The following is a 20,206-nucleotide window of genomic DNA, read 5'->3' on the forward strand; positions in this document are numbered from 1 at the left end:
GCACATGAGAAATAACAGACACCTTCACTGTCCCCTTGGGGCCGTCTCCTCTGAAAAACATGACATCAAAAAAATATACATTAAGCCATTACAATACCATAAAAAGGCGTTGAGGCAAAGCCAGGCCAAAGATTCTGCCTGTAAAAAAAGGCAGACATATTGGGTGTCTGCTTCGATAGAGAGCAGACACATTGGGTGAATGGACGCCAGTGTGTACGGCTTCTGTTTCTGCGCTGCATCACTGCCACGACGCAACCCGTCGAGCTGGCCTCTCTCCCTGGGCACGAACTACCAAGCCCAACCATGCTGGGAGTGACTCCGCAGAGACATCCCACACATGGAAGCCGATTCCCTTTGAGCTTTTGCAGAAACTTTAGTTTGTTGTTCCATCATGTAATGCTGTGACGGTCTTCACTGCAAAGACTGACTGGTGCGACGTTAGGCTGAGCAGTAAAAGCAACTATGGCATGTGTTCATGTGTTGGCCTGCAGAAGGAAACAGGTCTGACATGCAAACCGTTTTTTTGCAGCCAGTACATAAAATGAACATGAGGCCTCACAGGATAAGAATAATACTATTAATGTATAATATATAGCACAAAGTATTGTGACAACAAAGACCTGAACATATGAAGACCTTTGTCAACATTAAACAGCTTTGACATAATTTTGAAATGTATGGAGCTAAAATACATCTTTGTATATTTAAGACAATGAAATACGGCCATAATTTGGTCAAAATACATGAAATACCCACACACAGCATATTAATGCTTAAGGTTTTATTTTTAATTCTGTAATTTTCAGCTACTTCACAGACAAAAAAACAATTTGCATAAAAAAGCACTCCCCAGAGAAATCACCGGTAATACTAATAGAAATCAGTAAGTACCAGACATGCACAAGAAATCCAGATGAAATCCAAATTGGATCACAGTTTAGGTTTAATTGGCAGACGTGTTGATTTGATTGAACAGCTTGTCTTTAATGACTTGAGACATCAGGCCATGAATTGCCTCTATGGTTGTCTTGCAGCTGAAATAAAGGGTGAGAAATAAAGATCAGTGTAAGAATCATTTATCTAGTATTAATTAACAGATTACCTGCTCAATGTACTCTTTCAGCTTTTTAAAATCCCAAACACATTTAAATCTGTTACAAAAAAAAACAACCTGACCCTGTGATTCTGTCAGTATCAAAATATTAATAATTATGCAAGGAGAACAAAGACCTGAAATTCTACTTAAATTTAAAATTAAATTAAAATATTTTTTTGTTAAATTGGGATTTTATTTTAAAAAATTAAACACACGGGATAATCAGTGACAACCAAATAACATGTTAAAACTAGATTTACATGAAAAAAAACTGTATGAGTCAAATCAACACCAAAAAACTTTTGTAAATAATAACTTCAGTTATATATTGTCCTTCATAACAGAGCCTAATTCCTTAAATTACTGAATTTTAATGAAAATCAAAGATTTTACACATGATTAAAATTATTGTCAACATTAAGAATGAAAATATCAGATGAGTTGGAAAATACTGCATACCACACAGAAATTTCAGTAATTAAACGCAATACAGCTATCCCATCAGGAGCTTTTATATGCAACTCACCAGTGGAAAACAAGCCAAAAACAGTGTACAAAATAAATGAAGGTCAAATTTAGTTCAAAGCCCGTTATTTTCTTAGAAAACAAATTACCTATCTCGTGTCGCTTTGGCCAGCTTGTCCTCGGACTTCCTGTCATGCGTGTCCAATCCGAGCATGAAGCTGCCTCGGCCGAGCTGGGCCTCGGACTGCTCCAGCTTCTCCGACAGGTCAAACACCTGGCCCGTGGTGTAGTCCGAGTTCTGACCATTCAGCAAACACACACAAGACACCCATTCATGCACAATATGCAGACAAAAGCTAGATAACAGATTTTCCATAAAGAAGACAAATTTTGCTGGATACCGACGAATCAGTCTAAGTAGCCTTGGGGTTACTTTGTGTTGAGGTGAATGAAAAGAAGTCAGTGAGACGTTTGCTTAAGGTGAGGCCATGTGTTTAGTGGAAAGGTAATTAAAAGACAATGACGCGGGGGCCCCTGACTAGGGCGACAGTGTAGCGACCGACAAAGCCTGTCACAGACAAAACAGCTAGTTCTTGACATCTAGTCAATGCATCTTCATCTAGAATGCCAAAGAGCGAACTGTTTGGATAAGCCTGACGCCTATTTAGACTGTTTAGTCAGGCTCGGGGGAGACTGTCTGCATCCACAATGGGAATTCATGAGTGGCTGGAGGGAACGTGCACTGGGGGATCCACGGAGAACCTCGGCATCGCTGCAGTTGGATTCAACATATATACTTACCTCCCTTTTACATTAAGCTTATTACTAATATCAATAAACAGTGACTTTTGGCAACTAAGCAGCAATAAATCACAACATCACAAGCAGGTGACCACGTGTCTCTATGAGTTATAGTGTAATAATTAACCATAAATCAAAATGTCACACAATTAGAAAATATTTGGCTTTGACTGCATACCGTCAGGAGACTTGAGGAACTTAAGGTATTGACCCAATACTTATTCCATAGGAGCTCCAGGAGTTTTCTATCGAGGGAAGACTTGAAATAAGTTACTTCCAAGGCGTAATACCTAAAAATAAATACAAATCAAATAAACACCATGAGTCTCGTACAGTGCACTATTTATGTACAGCTATTAAGGTAGAATTTTAATATGATCCTTTACACAATATAGATGTAAATATTTTCATTGTGGTGACAACACCATAATGTGCATCCAGTCTTACTGTTTACAGTGGACACCAAAGTCTTCAATCTTGTTCAAGGGGATTGTCTGATATTCTGATGGTCCTTCATCAGGAGGTTTGTAACCCTGAAAATTCAAAATGGAAATGATAACAAATCAGCCTTTCTGTAACATAATAAGATAATGAGATATGATACACACACAACACACAACAACAAAACCCAAATTAAAAATTAGATGTGCAAAACATGTGTACATGATTTTTTCTTTTTTGTAGCCATCAGGAGTCACCAAATCCTGTCTTTGCTTTACCTTTGGGTAGGTCCTGAAGGCACCGAGGTTGACCTTCCCTGCAGAAATAGTCCGAGTAGGGTCGATCTGTAGGAAGCAAGATACAGTAGAACAGGAAACCAAAGTCGGGGTCATAGAGGCCACTGGGGGCCACTCAACTGTGGCCACTAGGAGCCTTTTACTATGGCTGTCAGCAGGATGAATATATGCACTTTATTATGAGACGCCCATGGCAAATTAACAGGGCTAAACCAAATGAAGCGTAAAAAGCATATACGGTTGCAATAGCAGAATATTCATCAGCACAAGACAGAAACCTGCAATTCATACATCAGCTACCCCCATGCCTTCCCCCCGCCCCTTAAATTTCACTCACATTACGGTAAATTATCATAGATCAAAAAAAATGGAACCTACTTTCTTGAACACAGCATTGATGAAGTTGTGCGATCAGTGATAACAATAAATGAAGTATTTAACTGGAATAAAAACATCACTGCTGTTTTCTTTCTTACCACAACGGCCACAAACGGCTCCTGAAACTGCTGGTTGAGCATCTGAGTGCTGACATCTATACCAGAGAGCCAACATCCGTAGCCAGGGTGACTGTGATACCAGCCAATCGCATTCTCCAGTCGACCAACCTGAGGGACCATTGAAGACGTTAAATACAACATTTTAAGAGCGTACTACAGACAATGGGAAAATGTATTCATCAATTATTATGTTATTAGTGATTTAGAATTTTTCAAGAAAAATGCTACATCAAATAATTCTTAAATTGTCAACAGAATTAAAGTGTGTTACTGTTTTGAATTTGATATCGGGGGTGAAACTGTGTAGTAATATCAACAGTAAATTTAAATGATAATAAAATAAAAGTGAATTAAAGATAGAGCAGCACAATGAATGAGGTACGCAGGCAGGAGGACCACTCTGATGAAACTATTTTCATCACAAATGATGTGAAAAAAGTGTTGTCAGTGTCAGCAATATCGTACAGTAGCTCGAAACATTAACCAAAAAAGTCTTTCCATATGCTGGTATTCAGAATTGATAAAACAATCCAACAGTATAAATGATCAATTACAACAATAGCAAATAATGCACCATAAATGAAAGCAGTGCAGCTTTGAAAGGTGTACATGCAGAAGTGGGTTCTGTCTTTATCATAATATCTAACCTGTTTAGCATTTTCAATGTAGGCTGCCATGTACTCATAAGCTGCAGCTTGAGCATTGACCCGGGTCTCTGTGCCCTCCACGGGCAATGCAAAGCTGTCCATGATGATCATGGTTTCTCCATCCACCTTCCCCAGCATGAGGCCCATCACCTCCAGGTTCCCTCCAGACCTGGCATGCATCACCATCTTCAACAGGGCCAAAGCTGAGATCTTGCAGTATTTAAAATAATGGTGACTGTGGATCAGACAAATGCATATAATAAAAAATATGATAGAAGGTAAAAGACATGGAGTGATACATTAAAAAAAAACACACACAACACAGTTTAATGTTGACAAACAGCCCAGAGCTGGTTTGTAATCGAACTATCAAACAGTTTTTATAATTTAAAAGCATAGCATTTTAAAACACCATAGATTTATTTTCACAATCACTTATTGATTAGCTCGTCTGAAGACTCCGGGTCCTATGATAGATCTCTACTCACTCTTTAGTCCACGGTTTGGCTGCGAGGATTTCTTGCTGTTGCTTTTTGTCATATTTGTATATTTCATCTATACTCTGAACTTCTTGCATACTGTTGGTTAGCTCCCATGTTTTCTGAGCCGTGCTGCTCCCCGCCATCGTCAATCAGCCAAACAATGTAAGCGAGTGTTTAAAAACCCTTACTTCTGCTCAACAACACCGTCAAAATGTTTAATTTTGTCAGAAGACTCGGACACCGTGATGGGGACAATTCTCCAGTTGGTCAGGAAGCCATGACAGTCGGTGATACCACTATAAGGATCGCAGGAGACGATTTCTTCCGCGTTTAGAAATGAATCAAAAATATGTTTATATTCTGGATAAAAAAAATTAATGCTATACATTTAGAACCACAGATAACAATAAAATACACCTAAAGCAAGTAATGATGTATCTATAATTGATTTTACACTGCAATCACCCCTCTGACGTATTGAATGGTTTCGTCTCATTTGTACGTCGTCTCTCCGCCGGGGACGCGCTGACATCTAGCGGCGTCTTTTAGAAATGCAGCGTCTGCATTTTAAAGATGGTATCGAACCTGATTTACAGCTAATACTCGTTAATCAAAAGTTTGAGAGTAGACCATGAAGTGTATAAAAGAAAGAAATATGAAAGAATAAATTAATTATTTTAATCATTCACTGGAGAATAATATTAATTATATGCCAATGTAAATAAAAAAGGCTATCAGTCGTTATCCTATAGTTCAGAACAGTGCGCTGCCTTTTTTGTTTGAGTGTATGCGATTATTAAAGTTAATCATAACCCGAAAGAGGAAAAAAATTTAGATTCTATTCTAAAAGATACCGGGAGCCACTGGAGTATGCAGTGTCTCTATAAAGTCCAGAAGTACTGTGATGAATTATTTAAAGAATTATGCCCAGGCATGTTATTACTTATTTAATCCTAGGAAATATATGCAAAATTTTTGCAGGAGAGTCAATCTCTTTTAGATTTGGTAAGAGTTGGAAATATTTAGTTTTTTCTTCATTCAGTCATGTGTTGACAATATAGCAATAAAAAGTGATTTGATATTTAATATAAACTGGTTTAAGCAGATTTCAAGTTCACTCCTGCTGAGTATTTGTGTATGGTTGCTAATCTGTAATTTAGAACTGACAAGGTTGAACTGAATGTCGTTATTTTGGCTTTATGTCTGGATGAATCTGCCTTTCTATTTGGCTGTGAGGTATACATTTGTGGCGACAGTCCACTAAGTCTTGGACTGGGGCCCGGAAGTCGCCGATTCAAGACCCGGATGGGCCAAAAATATTTAGATTGTGAACTGGCATTGGGGGGGTGCCAGTTCACCTCCTGAACACTGCCGAGGTGCCCCCGAGCAGGGCACAGTCCCACCAACAATCATGGTGCTCCCCAACCGAGAGCTGCCCACTACCCTAGCAAATTCATTTTAATTTTAGAATTTTAATTTTTTAGAATTTTAATTTTATACTGTTTATATTTTAGTTATAGTTTAGTATATGTCCTGTTAATGCTACATGTGTCTGTTAGTGTAGTATATGTCTTGTGGTATGTCCTGTTTTGTTTTTGTTTTTTCCTGGTGTTTGGCTGAGCAGTGGATATGTGCAATTTCCTCTGGGATTATTAAAGTATCTATCTACCTACCTTACCCCCCATCATTAGCATGCCTACAGCCCCAGTGTGAGTACAGGCCTGTGCAATATATACTGTACAGTATATACACGTGTGCAAATATTTGGAGTGGAAGTAATTTCCCTACGGCTATTATTAAAGGATTTAATTCCTAATAATTTGCATCTGGTATATAACTCCAGTGAATTAGATGGAGGCAATTGATTCGCTGTGGTGACCCCTGTAGGGAAAAGCAGAAAGGAAGATATAACTCCAGTGAATTTTTAACTTTCCTGTATTAATGCACTGGCTGTGAACATGCCAGCATAAGTAATAAAATGTGAAAATTTTAGTGTTGCCACAGGATGGTGACTGAAACACACAAACTACTGGTAACTACCAATCAGCTTACCAACGCTGAGTTCATCACATCAGCCACTGTCTGATCTCACAACTCAGTTGTAGGTCAACTCCATATTTCAGGCTGTCACTTTTAAAGTTTGAAAATAATGTAAGAGGGAAAATATTTTTGAGCCGTCATTATGCAGGTTAGAGTTTAAAATACAATTCGGTCCTACCTTGTCACTTGATTCATTCATTCATTTTCATGTACCGCCGCTGTATCCGCCGTAGCGGCTGATGCAGTAAAATAAACATGAGTTTTTACTTCAGTCAGTAATACAGAATTTCAAATCAACCAAGTTCAAAAACTTTATTGACCTAGAACCTGATTAGAATGCCAGATGATGTATTGTACAGAAAGTTGTACATAATCTTTTTGCAACATAGAAAACTTTACATTGCTGTATCATATACATTTTGCTTTCTACATCCATGAGCAGGAGTGCCTCCCATTCATACATAAAGCATAGCTAACATTTTTCATTTTCTCTATACATATAACTTTTCCCCAAACCAAAGAAAAAACATTAAATATATTATTAACTTGATTTTGTACACAAGAGTGAAAACGAAATGTGAACATTAAAACAGACTAGTGATTCAGAAGCAGCTTTTCCAAAGCATCTCTCTTTTCCCACATTCAGAAGTCCAGTTATCATCAATCGCCAATAAAAACCTAAGAACATATAAAATGGAATAATTTAACCCTTCACTTTCCACGGGCTTGTTCAATTGCAAATCATACCGAATCTGCAGGAGATTGTGCAGTTGAATAAATTATCACAAAAGTAATATCTCCAGTGCATCAAAAAACAAATACAAATCAGGTGCAGAAAACATAAACAAAAATAAAAGATATCTAGTGTTATAAGATTATATTACACAGCGGCAGATCTGTACAACTAGTTTCATCCAAGAGGCTATCAATGCTAACGTTAGCCACCGGTGGTGCAGACAGAAAGATCATTATTATCAATTTGTGACAAATGCCACAGTTCATATTTACTAAATATGTCTTTTTGCATCATGTGGAAACCATTACTTTTAAATATTCAGTAAGAAGCACACATTTTTTGAAATTTATTCCTTCTGAACAAATCAGTCATCGGAAACTGTCAGTAGTTTTATCCAGTGGATGCATCGCTACACCTTTTACAAGATATTACAGTTTTCATTGTGTTATCAAGTACTCCATCTGTGTGTATAGGCGTGTGTGTGTGTGTGTGTGTGTGTGGTGATTGGGGTTAAGGGTGTGTGGGTGGGTGGTAGCAAATAGCTGCTGTTTAAGTGGACAAAATGAACCACGTGGGGGCGCTCTGAGGCCACCACAGGGCCAGTTGGGAAGATCTGCGTTCCAGGTTGTTTCTGGTGCAACATCACTGGGCCTCCTCCCTGGCTTCCTCCCCAACCTCCGTCAAAGTTTCCTGCTCGATGCGAGTCAGCTGTGGTTCCGATTCAAGCTCAGGCAGTTGTGCGATTTGAAATACAAGACCGATACGCAGGAAGAACCTTCTTAGAACAGCTCGGAGCTCAGGGATGAGGTCAAACTGCATGATTTCACAAAGCAGAGGGTAGTATCTGGATGCATGTGCCTTGAACTGGAGGAGGAGAAAAAGGAGCGACAAAGAAATAATTATTGAATTCTATACAAAATAAACATGAGAATTTCCATAATTCTACGGTCATACGACACAAAACGGTGGAAATTAACAAAAACATGCTAATTTAAAGCACAGCTAATGGTAGAAGTCTGATAATTAAGACATTGGAAATTACCACCTCATCTTTTATTTATAGGAATCAGACTTGATAAATAAATTATGATCACATCACAAGTCAGGAAAAGGTTTCATCCAGTGTTTGGTCTTCTTACCCTTTCATCGCTGATCTTTAGCACCTTGGTAAGGAAGAGCAGCAGCAGGTTGGTCCAGGCCTCTCTGTGGCTTTCTGAGGTCAGAGACAGGAAGTACGCAACGGCCTCACTGCACACACTGAACAAGACACAGACAGACATTTTTGCTCAGCGTTGTGTTATTCTGCTCCTCTGTCTCACTTATCACATGAATAATTACCTGGGTGATGATAGAGACCGTTTTTGCTTGTTAGCTGCTAATTGAAGCCATTATGAAAACATTAGGGACACTTCACAGTTTAAGCTCAAGGGAAATAGACACGACCTTTGACCTTCCCCCTCTAATTCCACAGCGCTCCCCCAACATAAACGCCATCTGTTAGCCTCACAACTCCAATCTCTATGACCTAATTGCAACTAGAAACTCCTTTGCAATCTGCTCCAATCAAACCATGCATGTGTACAAACAGGTGTTTGTGTTTGTGTGTAGATATGAATAAACACTCGTGGATGGGAGGTAGCTGCAAGTTTGATAAAGAGGGAAAGAGGATGACTCCTAACATCGTCGTCTAGAATTAGGATTTCCAAGCTACACATCATTCAGGCACCATCAACCTCCTGTTTCTCATCTTCTCTCTACTAATGAATGCAAGATGGAGAATCAGGCAACGATTCGTCTTATTACGATCATTAATTCCAAGGCGCGACTGGGAAAGGGTTGATAAAAGGGTGGATCGTTCTCTTAGCTTTCGGCCTGTCTGCCAGAGGATGTGTGATTTCTTTATCCTCACATTGGCACCAGTTAGCGTGTTAAAGACATCTTTTTGACTCTTTTTGATCTACTGTTCCTAGCTCAGAAAATATGCATGTACTCTTACAGGGTCAGATTGAACTGATTTCTGCAAGTTCATTATTATTTCACAGATGTACTGGCAAAAAATCTATCTAATATTGCCCCAGTAGTTTGGCAGCAATGACAAAAAATGGGACTTTAATTATTTGCACAATTTTTCAATAACAAGCAATTATTTGCACTCTTCAAAGTTGATGTTTATTAAAATAAGTAATTAATTTTCTCAGTTTCTTCCAAACTGAGTAAACATAAACCCCACTTTTGAGATACTAAACATAAATAAATATCCAAATATTCTCTTGTCAATGCACCTTATTACAACAGTTTAGTCTTTGATGCTTAGCAGGAGTAATGTAGTCTGCAGATGTGCAGCTCATATTCATTCCACAACCCCAGACAGCACGACATAAAAATCATTGGTTTACACTAGTTCTCCTGCTTTGTGAACAGATGGTGGTAAAATCAAAGCAGACCAAAGGTTAAGAGCAGCGGTGAGAGTCAGAAATATTTGAATCCACTTGTGGTGTGGAGTAGGTGTAATTTTCAGAGCTGCTGAATGTTATTTGCCGATACAGATGAGTCACGTGTTTGTTCCTTACGTGAGCAGTCGTCTCTGAACCTCCTCCCAGGCATCCTGGCGACTATCATCTGTGTACATGCGGAACAAAATGCGTAGGCCACACGCCAGGCTGCTGGTCTCCTGCTTCAACAGGTTGGGTTTTGACTTTCCTTTAAAACCTTAAATACACGGAAACAGATGGAATCAAGTCACAGCCAGTGACCGTTAAGATGAATTCTCCTCAACAGCACAGCCTGAGGTAAAATGCTGGTCCAAAGTTCTCACCCTACCTGCTTTCCACAATAAGGTCCTCTGCTCGTTGTTGGAGTTGAAGGCCTTGGCAAAGTCGTGTGATTCCAGCAGGCAGTCTAGCAGCTTGAAGAGCTGTTCTGAGGTCAGGTAGCGATACATACCCTGGTTCTGGATCTCCACTGGGATGTCCGATGCATGAACGGCATCCCGCTGCAAAAAGACAAATAAGTTACGGAATTGATTTCAATCACAGCACAGAAACACAGGAAAATTCTTCATGGTGAGGAGGAATCAAAAACCTTCCCTCAAGTGTCTTTCCTTTGGATTTCCAGTTTGCTAACCAGAAAAACATCTCAAATCAGGGAAGTCTGATGATTTCTGACTGAGGCTTAAATAATGTTTGTACCTGAGCGGCAGCAAAGTTCTCAGCATCCTCCTTCTTACTGGTGGCAGGAAAAAAGACGATGTTGTCTATAGTCTGAATCAGCTCTAGCTGCACGACACACTTTATCAGCAACGCTGAAAACAAGCGCTGCTCCTGGACTTCTGTGGGGCATAGAGGTAAACTTCAGTCAGCAAACACAAAAAACCCTTGCAGACAGCTTTACAGTAAAATGACAGACTAACTGGTTGGGGTCCTGCTTCTGGAGCCGTCCTCATACATGCCAGAGGCCGAGCTGTACTGACTCTGGCGACGGTTGTCCATGGCGAACCTGTCAGCACTGCTGATTGAGCGTTGGTCATCAGAGCGGGATTGAGTATCCTCTGACTTCTGGGAAATGGAGTCCTGAAAGCAATATGGGCAGAGTTAATAAAGCCTATGAAATTATACAAATACAGTACAGGTATACAAATCATGTCTAAGAAATAATACAAGTGAAAGAAGCAAGACAAGTATGCAATTTCCTAGAAAATCGTTAAGAGATGTGGAAATTTTTTACTTGTGCAATTGGATTTGCAAAACAATAAGATGAATTCACAAGTAAAACAGAGTGATTCAGTAATTCCTCACCTGTTTGTCTGACAGGCTTTGAGTTGAAAGGTGTTCTCCTTCTGCTCCTGCTGGTTTCCATGTTAACAGCCTGAAAAAAGTTTGGTCCATGAATCATTCATTCTTGGACAAAAACCAGGGACAACATCCAGGCTAGAAAATGCCAAAGATGCATCAAATTAAGCAGTGTGTGTGTAAGTATGTATGTGTGTGATTGCTGTGTATTGCACATTGCAGAATCGTACACATGAGGGATAGTGGTCTTGAAGATGTCCAGCATGCAGTTGCAGGTCTTGTCCCAGGTCTCTGGAGAGAACTTCTCTCCGTTTAGGATCACCACATTCTCTAAACAGTTGGTGCCTGAACGGGCGAGCTGCTCATTATCTACGAAGAGGAGAAGGTGGAGAAAGAAAGGAGGGACATTCAAAAGAAGTTGTACCTATATATAATTTATAGAGACAGTTCTGCCTTTTTATCCATTTTCCAAAAACACTAAAGACTTATTGATTGTTGAATTAAGCATGGTTTTTTTTTTGGTCTTAACTGAAGGTCTATTATTGATGAAGAAAATAAAAGCGATTATCTATAAGTTCTGAAGTCGGATGCTTAACACTACAACTCTGAAGTTATAGAGACAAACACAACCAGGGACAGAAAAGACATTTGTGCTCACCTTGCTGCACACACCAGTAGAGCTGAGCCAGAATATCGTCCAGCAGGACGTCACTGAGGGACTCAAAATACTGGGTGAAAACATCACAGATGGCATAAAGTGCATGGTTACAGGTGGTGGTCATCCACTCTGCTTTCTAAGGGGGCAAAAACAACTTCTGTGAGCAAAAACTTGAACACAATCCTGTGGCTTTAGACAGTTTTGCCGTGATTTGCTGCAAACCTCAGTCTGTTGCTCAGGCAGCTTCATGTTGTCAAAGATCCTGAAAACAATTCTGAAAAGGTCTTGCCACCAGTGTTTCTCAAAGGTGTGTCCATAGGTCTTCATAACTTCAAACATGACTGTCAGCCCCCTGGTAAAAACACCAACACACACACAGGTTATACTTCCCTTGAAGATGTGTCTGTATACTCAGTTTAAATCTAAATCAGATGTTAAAATATCCAGTTTTATGCCAGTTCCCACTTAAGTCCATAAAACAGCAGGCCAGAGGTGAACCCACCTACCTGGTTCTGACATCCAGCTTACACCTGTTGATGATGCAGGAGAGCTCAAAAAGAATGGGGAACCATCCCCGCACCCACACACGGTCCTCAGGAGCTACATTCATGTCATCGCTGGTGTAATCTTTGAAGGCCTGCCAGACATATAAGAGCCATATTACCCTTCTTGAAGCAAATACACACTTTCCCACACAAGGCGCATTGATGTGATATAGACTCTTCCCACTCACTCCTTCTCAAGCATCCCTGATTCACAGCTTCTCCCTCTTTGGGATGTCGAAAGCAAGAAAACTATTACTGTATAATGATATGCCAAAGCTTTGCCAGTAGACTCTGTTTTTATGAGGCACGAACTAGAAGATGCTAACAGACGTGCAGCAGATGCATCCCTGCATAAACATTAGATCCTCCAACACTGCACAAATGACGTTGAGTAAGAACTCAAATGCAACTCTCGAGTCTGTCATAGCTTTTTTTCCCCCAACATACCAGAAATATTAAGATCTATGTAATATCATGCACACTTACTCCTTTACAATTTGAAATAAATAATCTGCACAAAGTGCGTACCTGAGGCCTCTCTGAGACGTATTTGGCGCAGTGTCGGATGAGGCGGATGGCTTCCATGCTGGTGTCTGGGAAGGAGGCATTACAGGCGAACTCTGATAGACACTTAACAGCATCCTGGAAGGAGTCGATGGTGGCGGCGAAGTGCTTTTCGAATACATTCGCTGGGAGCAGATAGAAGAAGGTTGAGGTGAAACAGAGGGATGAATGGTCATGATTGGGGAACGCTAGAGTTAGAATCTAATGAATACCAGGTAAATATAACTGGTGATCACATTGAATTTAAATTATTACCTTCTTCCTAGGTGTGTGCTAGAGGTAAGATCGGGCCTAAAAAATCCAGCCCGACCTGGCCCGGAATTCGGGCCGGGTCGGGCTGGATTCGAGCTTAAGATCTTACCTCTACTTTCAGTGTGTACGATCGGAAAGGTAAAGTGACAAGAGAAGATACAGCTGACACACGGAGGGAGCTGAGCAGCCATTGTAGATGGATGTTTCTCATACAGCGCCTTCTTGTTTTACCTAAATTATTTATTTTATAAGGGTATTCCTTAGTTTGATATCCATACATCGTTTGAGATACATAATAAATAAATAAATATTTATTAAAAAGTTTCGGGCCAGGTCGGGCTTGGATCTTAAGATCTATAGTCCGAGCCCAAACCAAATCCAGCACGACCCAACCCGAGCCTGAGGGTATTAAAGCCCGACCCAACCAGAACGTAATTACTGACTTTTTGAGCCCGACCCAGCCCGAATTTCGGGTCGGGCTTGGGCTTAAGATCTTACCTCTCGTGTGTGCGTGTGTGTGTGTGTGCATGTGTGATAGACTTACTGACAATATGGCCGCTGGTCTGGAAGGCCAGCTCTACAATGCTCTCGTCCTGGTCAGAAGCAGCCAAGTGGAAGACGGAGAAGATGTTCTTCCAGCCTGAGCGGATGTTTGCTGCTTGAGAGTTAACCATCTGGGCAATACAGCGCACTACCATGTCTCTGATGGTGGGAGACCTGGTTGGGACGTTGGAAATAAAAGAAGAAGATGTAGAGAGTCAATGAATAAAGGATAGAGGTGAAACCAAGGAGGCGAGGGTTGAAAAAGTAGATGATGGAACTACAAATGATAAAGCGTGTGAGGAAAATAGAAAGCAGGAAGCTTTCTTATTAAAAAAAGGAAAATTCATCCACTTATTGACGTAAATTATTATGAAAAGCTCTTAAAAACACTCTCAATCCACTTTTCAAGCTGAATCATTATTGCAACACAGTCTCGTCTTTGTACGACATGTTTTTACAGCAACTGCTGCACAGCGAAGAGCATCCCTAATTGCTCTGTAGTTATCAACGAGAGAAAACCTCCACTAACCATCACACACACACACACACACACACACACACACACACACACACACACACACACACACACACACACACACACACACACACACACACACACACACACACACACACACACACACACATACACACACACACACACCAACACTCAGGAGGGCAGCATGACTGAGTCTAATGGACACATTGCGCTGCAGGGTTTACATGGGCGCCCGCCATCTCCCCTGTGCCGAAGCTCTCAGCTCTCAATCTGTGGGTGGATTTATATTTACACTGCTATACCTCTTTCAATTAAACAAAATGAATGCTGCAGCAGTGCCTTATGACACGCTGAACAGAGGGAGCATCAAAAAAATAAATAAGTAAATAATTATCTTCATTTACAGCTGATGGCTGTTTGAAGTCCATGCAGGCTTGACTCAGACACAGCAAGGAAATAAAAAGACTTTGCATGAATTCACCGAGGGGTTAAAGAAGGTTTGCTGAAATGTTCACACTGACAATATGCTCAGACATCAGAACTAGACAGATTAGAGAAAGAAAGATGAGAATAAGAAGAGAGAGGCGCTAGAGATTGAAAGGGGGAGGGGTTAAAATTGATTCTTCTGTTTGCACCAACTTCCACTACAGACCTGAGGGTAAACCTCACAGGTAACGTACGACTTGTTTCCTTACCTGTTCTTTTTCATGATGTGTTCAAAAGGTCTGAGGAAGTCCTTCTGGAATCTGAAGTTGGCGAGCTCGCCCTTCTCCAAAAACTTCATAGAGAGTTGCCTGAGAGAATCCACAGCGAAAATCGCCACGTCTTCATTTGAATTACAGCCAACCTGAGATAAAACACACAACAGCGACATCACAATGTTATCATTTCAGTTGTTTTGTTTTTTTACTGTTTTCTTAAACTGACCAAAAGACAAAAGATTTTCAAAACGAAAAAAATGTTTAACATAAAGCTGCAAAGAAATATATCTTAAAATCTGCTTTCCAGAAAAAGAGAAGACGACTTTAAGGATTTGATTTTTCTACAAGTGCACAGGTTTTCATTAACGGAGCTCGCGAGCCAAGAGGCTTTTCTGGCCAAAAAAATTGTTTATCAGCGACTGAATGTAGCATTTTCTTATCTTGTCTGTTTTCTCCAGAGAGCATTTATTGGGTCGATGTTGGGCCACGAAGATTATCGATAGCAAAAAATCTATCTTCTCTATTTTTAGTTTATTTCTCAAAGGAACATCTTCACGCATTAATTTAGCAGTGACTTCCAGAGTATAGAATCCTCACCCACCTTGTTGAAGTGGTCTCCAATCACCTCCCAAATTCTTGACCACTGTAACCGGATGCGGCCCATGTTGTAGTAGGAGATCTCTACTATTTTCTGCAGGCTGAACATGCGTGGGTGTGTGGGCGAGGCCAGCTCATCCATGGACACAGCGCACAGCCAGCGCACAAAATCAACTGATGAATAGAAAGAAGATGTTGGCAATGAAAAAAGAAAGGCCACTTTGTACGGACAAAGTGACTCACAGAAAAATAAAAAAAAATAGCTGCTTGCACCTGTCCTTGGAGGAATCGCAATAACAAAGACTGTTGACTCACCTATTGCATTACCGTCCAATCTGGTCGAACCGGTGAATATCCTGAAGCAGGAAAATATGTCACAATTATCATTTGAAAGCCAGATGGCACAAAAAACATTTACATAGCCTGTCAATAAGACATGGGGAACATTCCAACCACATTAATGTGTATCTGTTTTGGAATGTGTTTTCACCTCAAATCTAATATTTTACTCTGATAAAAAATGGTTCTGATTTAATCCTTTCAATACATTGCAGCCATGAGGAACCTTCAGCCATTCTTTACTGCCTTCAATTTAGATATTATGGCTAACTTGAGATTTTGAAAAATATGGAACATTGTTATGGACTGAGATGGAATTATAGATAAGCAATATTTAAAACAACAAAGGACAGACTAAAGAATTTGAATCACAGTTTTGCGATGGTTTAGTGGGGGGGTCTATGGTACCTGTCTACAGCCACCACTACACTCTGAGAGCTGGTTTCTCCGATGGACTCTTGAATGCTGGCGATCTGCTTTCGGTCTACTGTCCCCCCAACTGCAGAGCAAAGCACAGATGATGAAACCATACAAAGAAGTGAGTTTTAGACCTATAAGAATGTCACAAGGCTGAGACATTGGACATTGGTCTTGTTTTTGTAAGCTGCTACTGACCCAGACCCAGGTACTCGTCGTTGCTCTGTTCCTTTGTGCTCGTAACAAAGCCTTCTTTGCTCCGCACCGTTCCTGAAATGTAGCGTGCTTTTACCCCAGTACCTATCAGCTGAGCCAGCTCCAGCTGACTGATGCATTTCATGATCTGAGAGGAGAAAGAGTCAAATCAGAAACACAAACATGGACAGAAAGCAGATGATATGGACATGGGGAAAAAGTGAGGAAGGATTATAGAAGGAAATCCATTTTTATAGTGAAGAGTTTTAGTGAGATTAAAAAAACAAACAAACCTCATGCCAGGAGTTGCCTAAGTAGTTGCCATCAGTGTGGGCCACAGTGATTAGGGTCTTAATGGTGTCAATGTTCTTTTGCTTCATTTCTGCGATGCCAGAGCTGGCTGTCAGGAGGGTGAACCTCGCTAGGGCCTGCACATACGCATCCCTCTCCAACTGTTGCAGAGACAAAAGAAGCGTGAGAATCCAGCACAGAAACACTAATTTACACGACCAACCCCCAGATCAGGTGTAGCACCTGTATAGAGAAGATACAAGCGATCCTGATGGCGCAGCGGATCCCCTCCAGACACAGCGAGGCCACCTCGGTGTCATCACAATCTTGCAGACCCACGCTGAAAGCAGCCAGGAAGGGTGTCCACGCCAGCTAAGACAACAGAGGGGTAAAGTTTATAATTTGTGTACGTGCTTCAGAGTGCATGTGTGCCTATTCCCACTTGTGTCACCTTGAACATTGGTCTGACGTGCTCCAGGTGTGTGGCGCTGGTGAAGGGAGCCTGGACATGGCTGACGGCCTCCATCAGAGCTTTGGCTGTCTTGGCCATTTGCTCCATCTCTACGTTGTAGAGCAGACGTCTTTGCTTCTCACTGGCCACACCTGGGTGGGAATCACAAAAACACAAACACAGCAAAACAAGTCAGCATGGTGACGAAATGTGACAACACCATCATTCATTCCATTAATTTCCGTGACAGTTATTGATCGATGACAAGCAAATTCTCATCCATTTCCATCAGACAAGTCTCTGATGATTAAGTTTAATTTAAAATCCTCATAGAAACATATCAGGTTAATGGCTCTGAATAATAGAATATTTCTCTTCGTATTGATTACATCTTTGACTCACTCTGCTTGTTGGATTTCAAGGTGAGCTCTTTAGTTTCCTTCATGGCGATCTTCTTCCCTGCGATCTCGTCGTAGATGGCTGAGAGATATTCCTCCGGTAAGTCTTTGCTGTCATTGATGCCGCGGTTCATCTTGATATATTGCTCTTTTGTCATTTTGTTTTTCACCTTTGTAGAAAACAACAAGCAAATGCTTATGCAATCCCTGATTTATTTTGCGCTAATATTTGAGGAAACGACAACTGACACCCTGAGGGGAGGCGCTTACCTGTGGACTGTGAAGGTCTGTTGTCAACATAATGATTGAGTAGGCAAGGACGTATGCGGTATCAGCGCTAGCAAAGAGGGTTTGCCTGTAAAAATGAAGAGGGAAGCAGAGAACGCATATTAATAACACAGCATGCTGCATGTCAGTTACCGCCACAGTCTAAAGATGTTAACTCACCCCTGATTGCATTCAAGGTATCTTGCTGCAAATTTCTCCATGAGCCGGTCGATCTTCTGGGCTTCCCCGGGCAGCCGAAACCCTTCCAAGAACATCCGCAGCGCAGAAACAAAGTCTTTGCCCTGGAAGTCCATCTGATCCACATAGGCGTACATCACCTCTTTATTGAAACGCTCATTGTCCCCGAGGAATTCTCCCACTTGTGTCTAAGACAGACAAATACAGAGTATTACAGTCTCACTTTTTCAAAATGCAACATTAACTGAACATTAGAGGAAGAGGGTTCTGCCTAAAGGGGCTGTCATTTCTTTCAGACCAAATGATAAATGTGCTGCAAGAGAGAACTCCCCCTGTATTTTCTGGTCACCCACTGTGTTGGCCTGAATCAAACAAGCCCTTATTCGTAACAAGAAGTAGAGAATTCTCTTTAATGCTGGTGACTACTGTTCACTGTCACCCTTGAGGCCGACCGATTGAGGCAAAGTGTGCTGATTATTAGAGCTAATATTTATAACACTTACAGGACTTTTGGTAGGGTCACGCTTTAATACAACAAGCATTAGATTATTGTGTGATTTCTGGGTAGTTGGCTGCTTGATGCATGACATAATAAGTGTAATCTTTTTTTTTTTTCTTTCTTTTTCCAAGCATTCGGTTTCTTCTGCAACTACTAGATCCAGATTTCAGCTCAATAGGCCTGTCTATCACATAAGTTTGAAGAAAAACCCTCAACTCAAAGGTGAATATTGACTTAAATGCAGCGGAGTGTAGTTAATGTAATGACAACATTAATCAGATTCATGACAACACAAATCACGATTCCCCGCCTTTGATTTTAAACACATTAAATGCAAGTTTGATTAATTTTTTTTAGAATAACTTTTTAAACTATTTGATTAATGAATATTTTACGTCTAAAGCCACTTTAAAAACTTCTCATAATCAGTGCACCTTGTCACTTGGTGCACCTTTCTACTGTGCTGTGAAAGCAGCAGAGCACCTCTGTCTCTGGACTTAACTTTATTCAAAAAAGAAAAAGAAAAGTGAAAATCAAGTGGTTTTTTTACCGAATCAAGCCTTTCTTCCTGGTGCAAGAACTGCGCAAGATCCTCTGGCGTTGTACCCAGCATGCCTTGCTCTTGAAGATACTGGATTCCTCTCTTTGGTTTCTTGTTAAACCTGTTGTTAAACACACAAAAATAAATTGTAGCTGATGACGTGTCACAGTATCAAGAAAAACAACCGTCTATTTCAAGTATGTGTGTCGTACAGGTCAATGCCTTGCTCGATAATCTCCTTTTGTTGTTTGAGGACCTCAAACTGTTCTGGGTTGTCGGTGCCCGACATCTGGGTGCTGTAGCTGCCGATGCCGGATGAGGCGGTGGAGTCCAGAGAGTTAATGCTCCCATAGCGGTTTATGGTCTCTGGAGCTTTGGTCTCTGTGCTCTCTTGTTCTGACGGTTTCTCCAGGCCTAAAGAACAAACACCATGAAGGAAGATAATCCAGAAATTATGGCACCCAGAGCACTTATTTATAGTTAAAACTCTGTAATTGGCACAAACTCAGACAAATGGTTTCAGAAGTGGGCTGACTTGAAGCTAATGTCACAGGGGTGTAACAGTAGTTGAAAAGGGGAAACTACTAAACAGGGAACAAAGTGATCCTGAGGTGTTCATAGTGCTTGTTGTGGAAGCAAGGTTATGCACATCGTGTTTCTCCTATTCACATGAGATCACAGCCTACTAGACTGTAGAAAAAACACAGAGCAGGTGTAAGGCAGGGTAGGATGGAGAGGATATTATAAAAGGTGGGTTATCCAAAAAGCTCTAGGCAGTCAAAGAGGAAGCAGCCAAAACTTAAAGGCCAACAAAGGTGGATTTTTAAGCCTGTCAAGACGAGCCGAGGGTTCTACCATGACTGGAGCGAGTCCACCCTGTAACCCTGTGCTCAGGCCAAATTACCCATTGAAAAGTCTTCTAAAATTCAGAGGCGTGTTACAATAATGTGAGCTGGCAGCGTGCT

At 40.8% G+C, this 20,206-nt stretch overlaps 2 protein-coding genes across 4 annotated transcripts in view; both read right to left on the reverse strand.

The window, feature by feature from the left end:
- Positions 1-772: 772 nt before the first annotated feature.
- cops5 (COP9 signalosome subunit 5) lies at positions 773-5,008 on the reverse strand. Its single transcript, XM_068304061.1, has 8 exons — positions 4,732-5,008; positions 4,244-4,478; positions 3,576-3,704; positions 3,082-3,147; positions 2,810-2,895; positions 2,541-2,652; positions 1,711-1,859; positions 773-1,034 (listed from the first exon to the last, which is right to left on the reverse strand). The coding sequence occupies exons 1-8, from the start codon at positions 4,866-4,868 to the stop codon at positions 944-946; spliced, it is 1,005 nt and encodes a 334-aa protein (XP_068160162.1). The 5' UTR covers positions 4,869-5,008; the 3' UTR covers positions 773-943.
- Positions 5,009-7,063: 2,055 nt separating this feature from the next.
- Positions 7,064-20,206, reverse strand: part of arfgef1 (ADP-ribosylation factor guanine nucleotide-exchange factor 1 (brefeldin A-inhibited)) — a 41,230-nt gene continuing 28,087 nt past the window's right edge. For all 3 annotated transcript variants that reach the window (XM_068343868.1, XM_068343867.1, XM_068343866.1), the window contains 26 exons: positions 19,454-19,655; positions 19,251-19,362; positions 18,184-18,389; positions 18,007-18,091; positions 17,741-17,906; positions 17,339-17,490; positions 17,131-17,259; positions 16,890-17,048; positions 16,600-16,744; positions 16,393-16,483; positions 15,961-16,001; positions 15,650-15,819; positions 15,043-15,194; positions 13,853-14,025; positions 13,021-13,181; positions 12,454-12,584; positions 12,170-12,299; positions 11,948-12,083; positions 11,520-11,658; positions 11,296-11,365; positions 10,911-11,070; positions 10,690-10,829; positions 10,322-10,493; positions 10,072-10,210; positions 8,641-8,758; positions 7,064-8,365 (listed from right to left, as the gene is read on the reverse strand). In XM_068343868.1, the coding sequence (XP_068199969.1) occupies positions 8,144-8,365; positions 8,641-8,758; positions 10,072-10,210; positions 10,322-10,493; positions 10,690-10,829; positions 10,911-11,070; positions 11,296-11,365; positions 11,520-11,658; positions 11,948-12,083; positions 12,170-12,299; positions 12,454-12,584; positions 13,021-13,181; positions 13,853-14,025; positions 15,043-15,194; positions 15,650-15,819; positions 15,961-16,001; positions 16,393-16,483; positions 16,600-16,744; positions 16,890-17,048; positions 17,131-17,259; positions 17,339-17,490; positions 17,741-17,906; positions 18,007-18,091; positions 18,184-18,389; positions 19,251-19,362; positions 19,454-19,655 (3,701 nt within the window). In that variant the 3' untranslated portion in view covers positions 7,064-8,143. The remainder of the gene's footprint in view (positions 8,366-8,640; positions 8,759-10,071; positions 10,211-10,321; positions 10,494-10,689; positions 10,830-10,910; positions 11,071-11,295; positions 11,366-11,519; positions 11,659-11,947; positions 12,084-12,169; positions 12,300-12,453; positions 12,585-13,020; positions 13,182-13,852; positions 14,026-15,042; positions 15,195-15,649; positions 15,820-15,960; positions 16,002-16,392; positions 16,484-16,599; positions 16,745-16,889; positions 17,049-17,130; positions 17,260-17,338; positions 17,491-17,740; positions 17,907-18,006; positions 18,092-18,183; positions 18,390-19,250; positions 19,363-19,453; positions 19,656-20,206) is intronic.

This window comes from Antennarius striatus, chromosome 20, assembly GCF_040054535.1.
Source record: "Antennarius striatus isolate MH-2024 chromosome 20, ASM4005453v1, whole genome shotgun sequence".
NCBI classification, from domain to species: domain Eukaryota; kingdom Metazoa; phylum Chordata; class Actinopteri; order Lophiiformes; family Antennariidae; genus Antennarius; species Antennarius striatus.

Excerpts from the sequence above, each read along its gene's own strand:
- cops5 (XM_068304061.1), bottom strand. The coding sequence starts at position 4,868 with ATGGCGGGGAGCAGCACGGCTCAGAAAACATGGGAGCTAACCAACAGT. Across the intron at positions 4,479-4,731 it reads GCCAAACCGTGGACTAAAGA|TCACCATTATTTTAAATACT; the intron begins GTGAGTAGAGAT and ends TCTGATCCACAG. Across the intron at positions 2,653-2,809 it reads TTTGGTGTCCACTGTAAACA|GTATTACGCCTTGGAAGTAA; the intron begins GTAAGACTGGAT and ends ATTTATTTTTAG.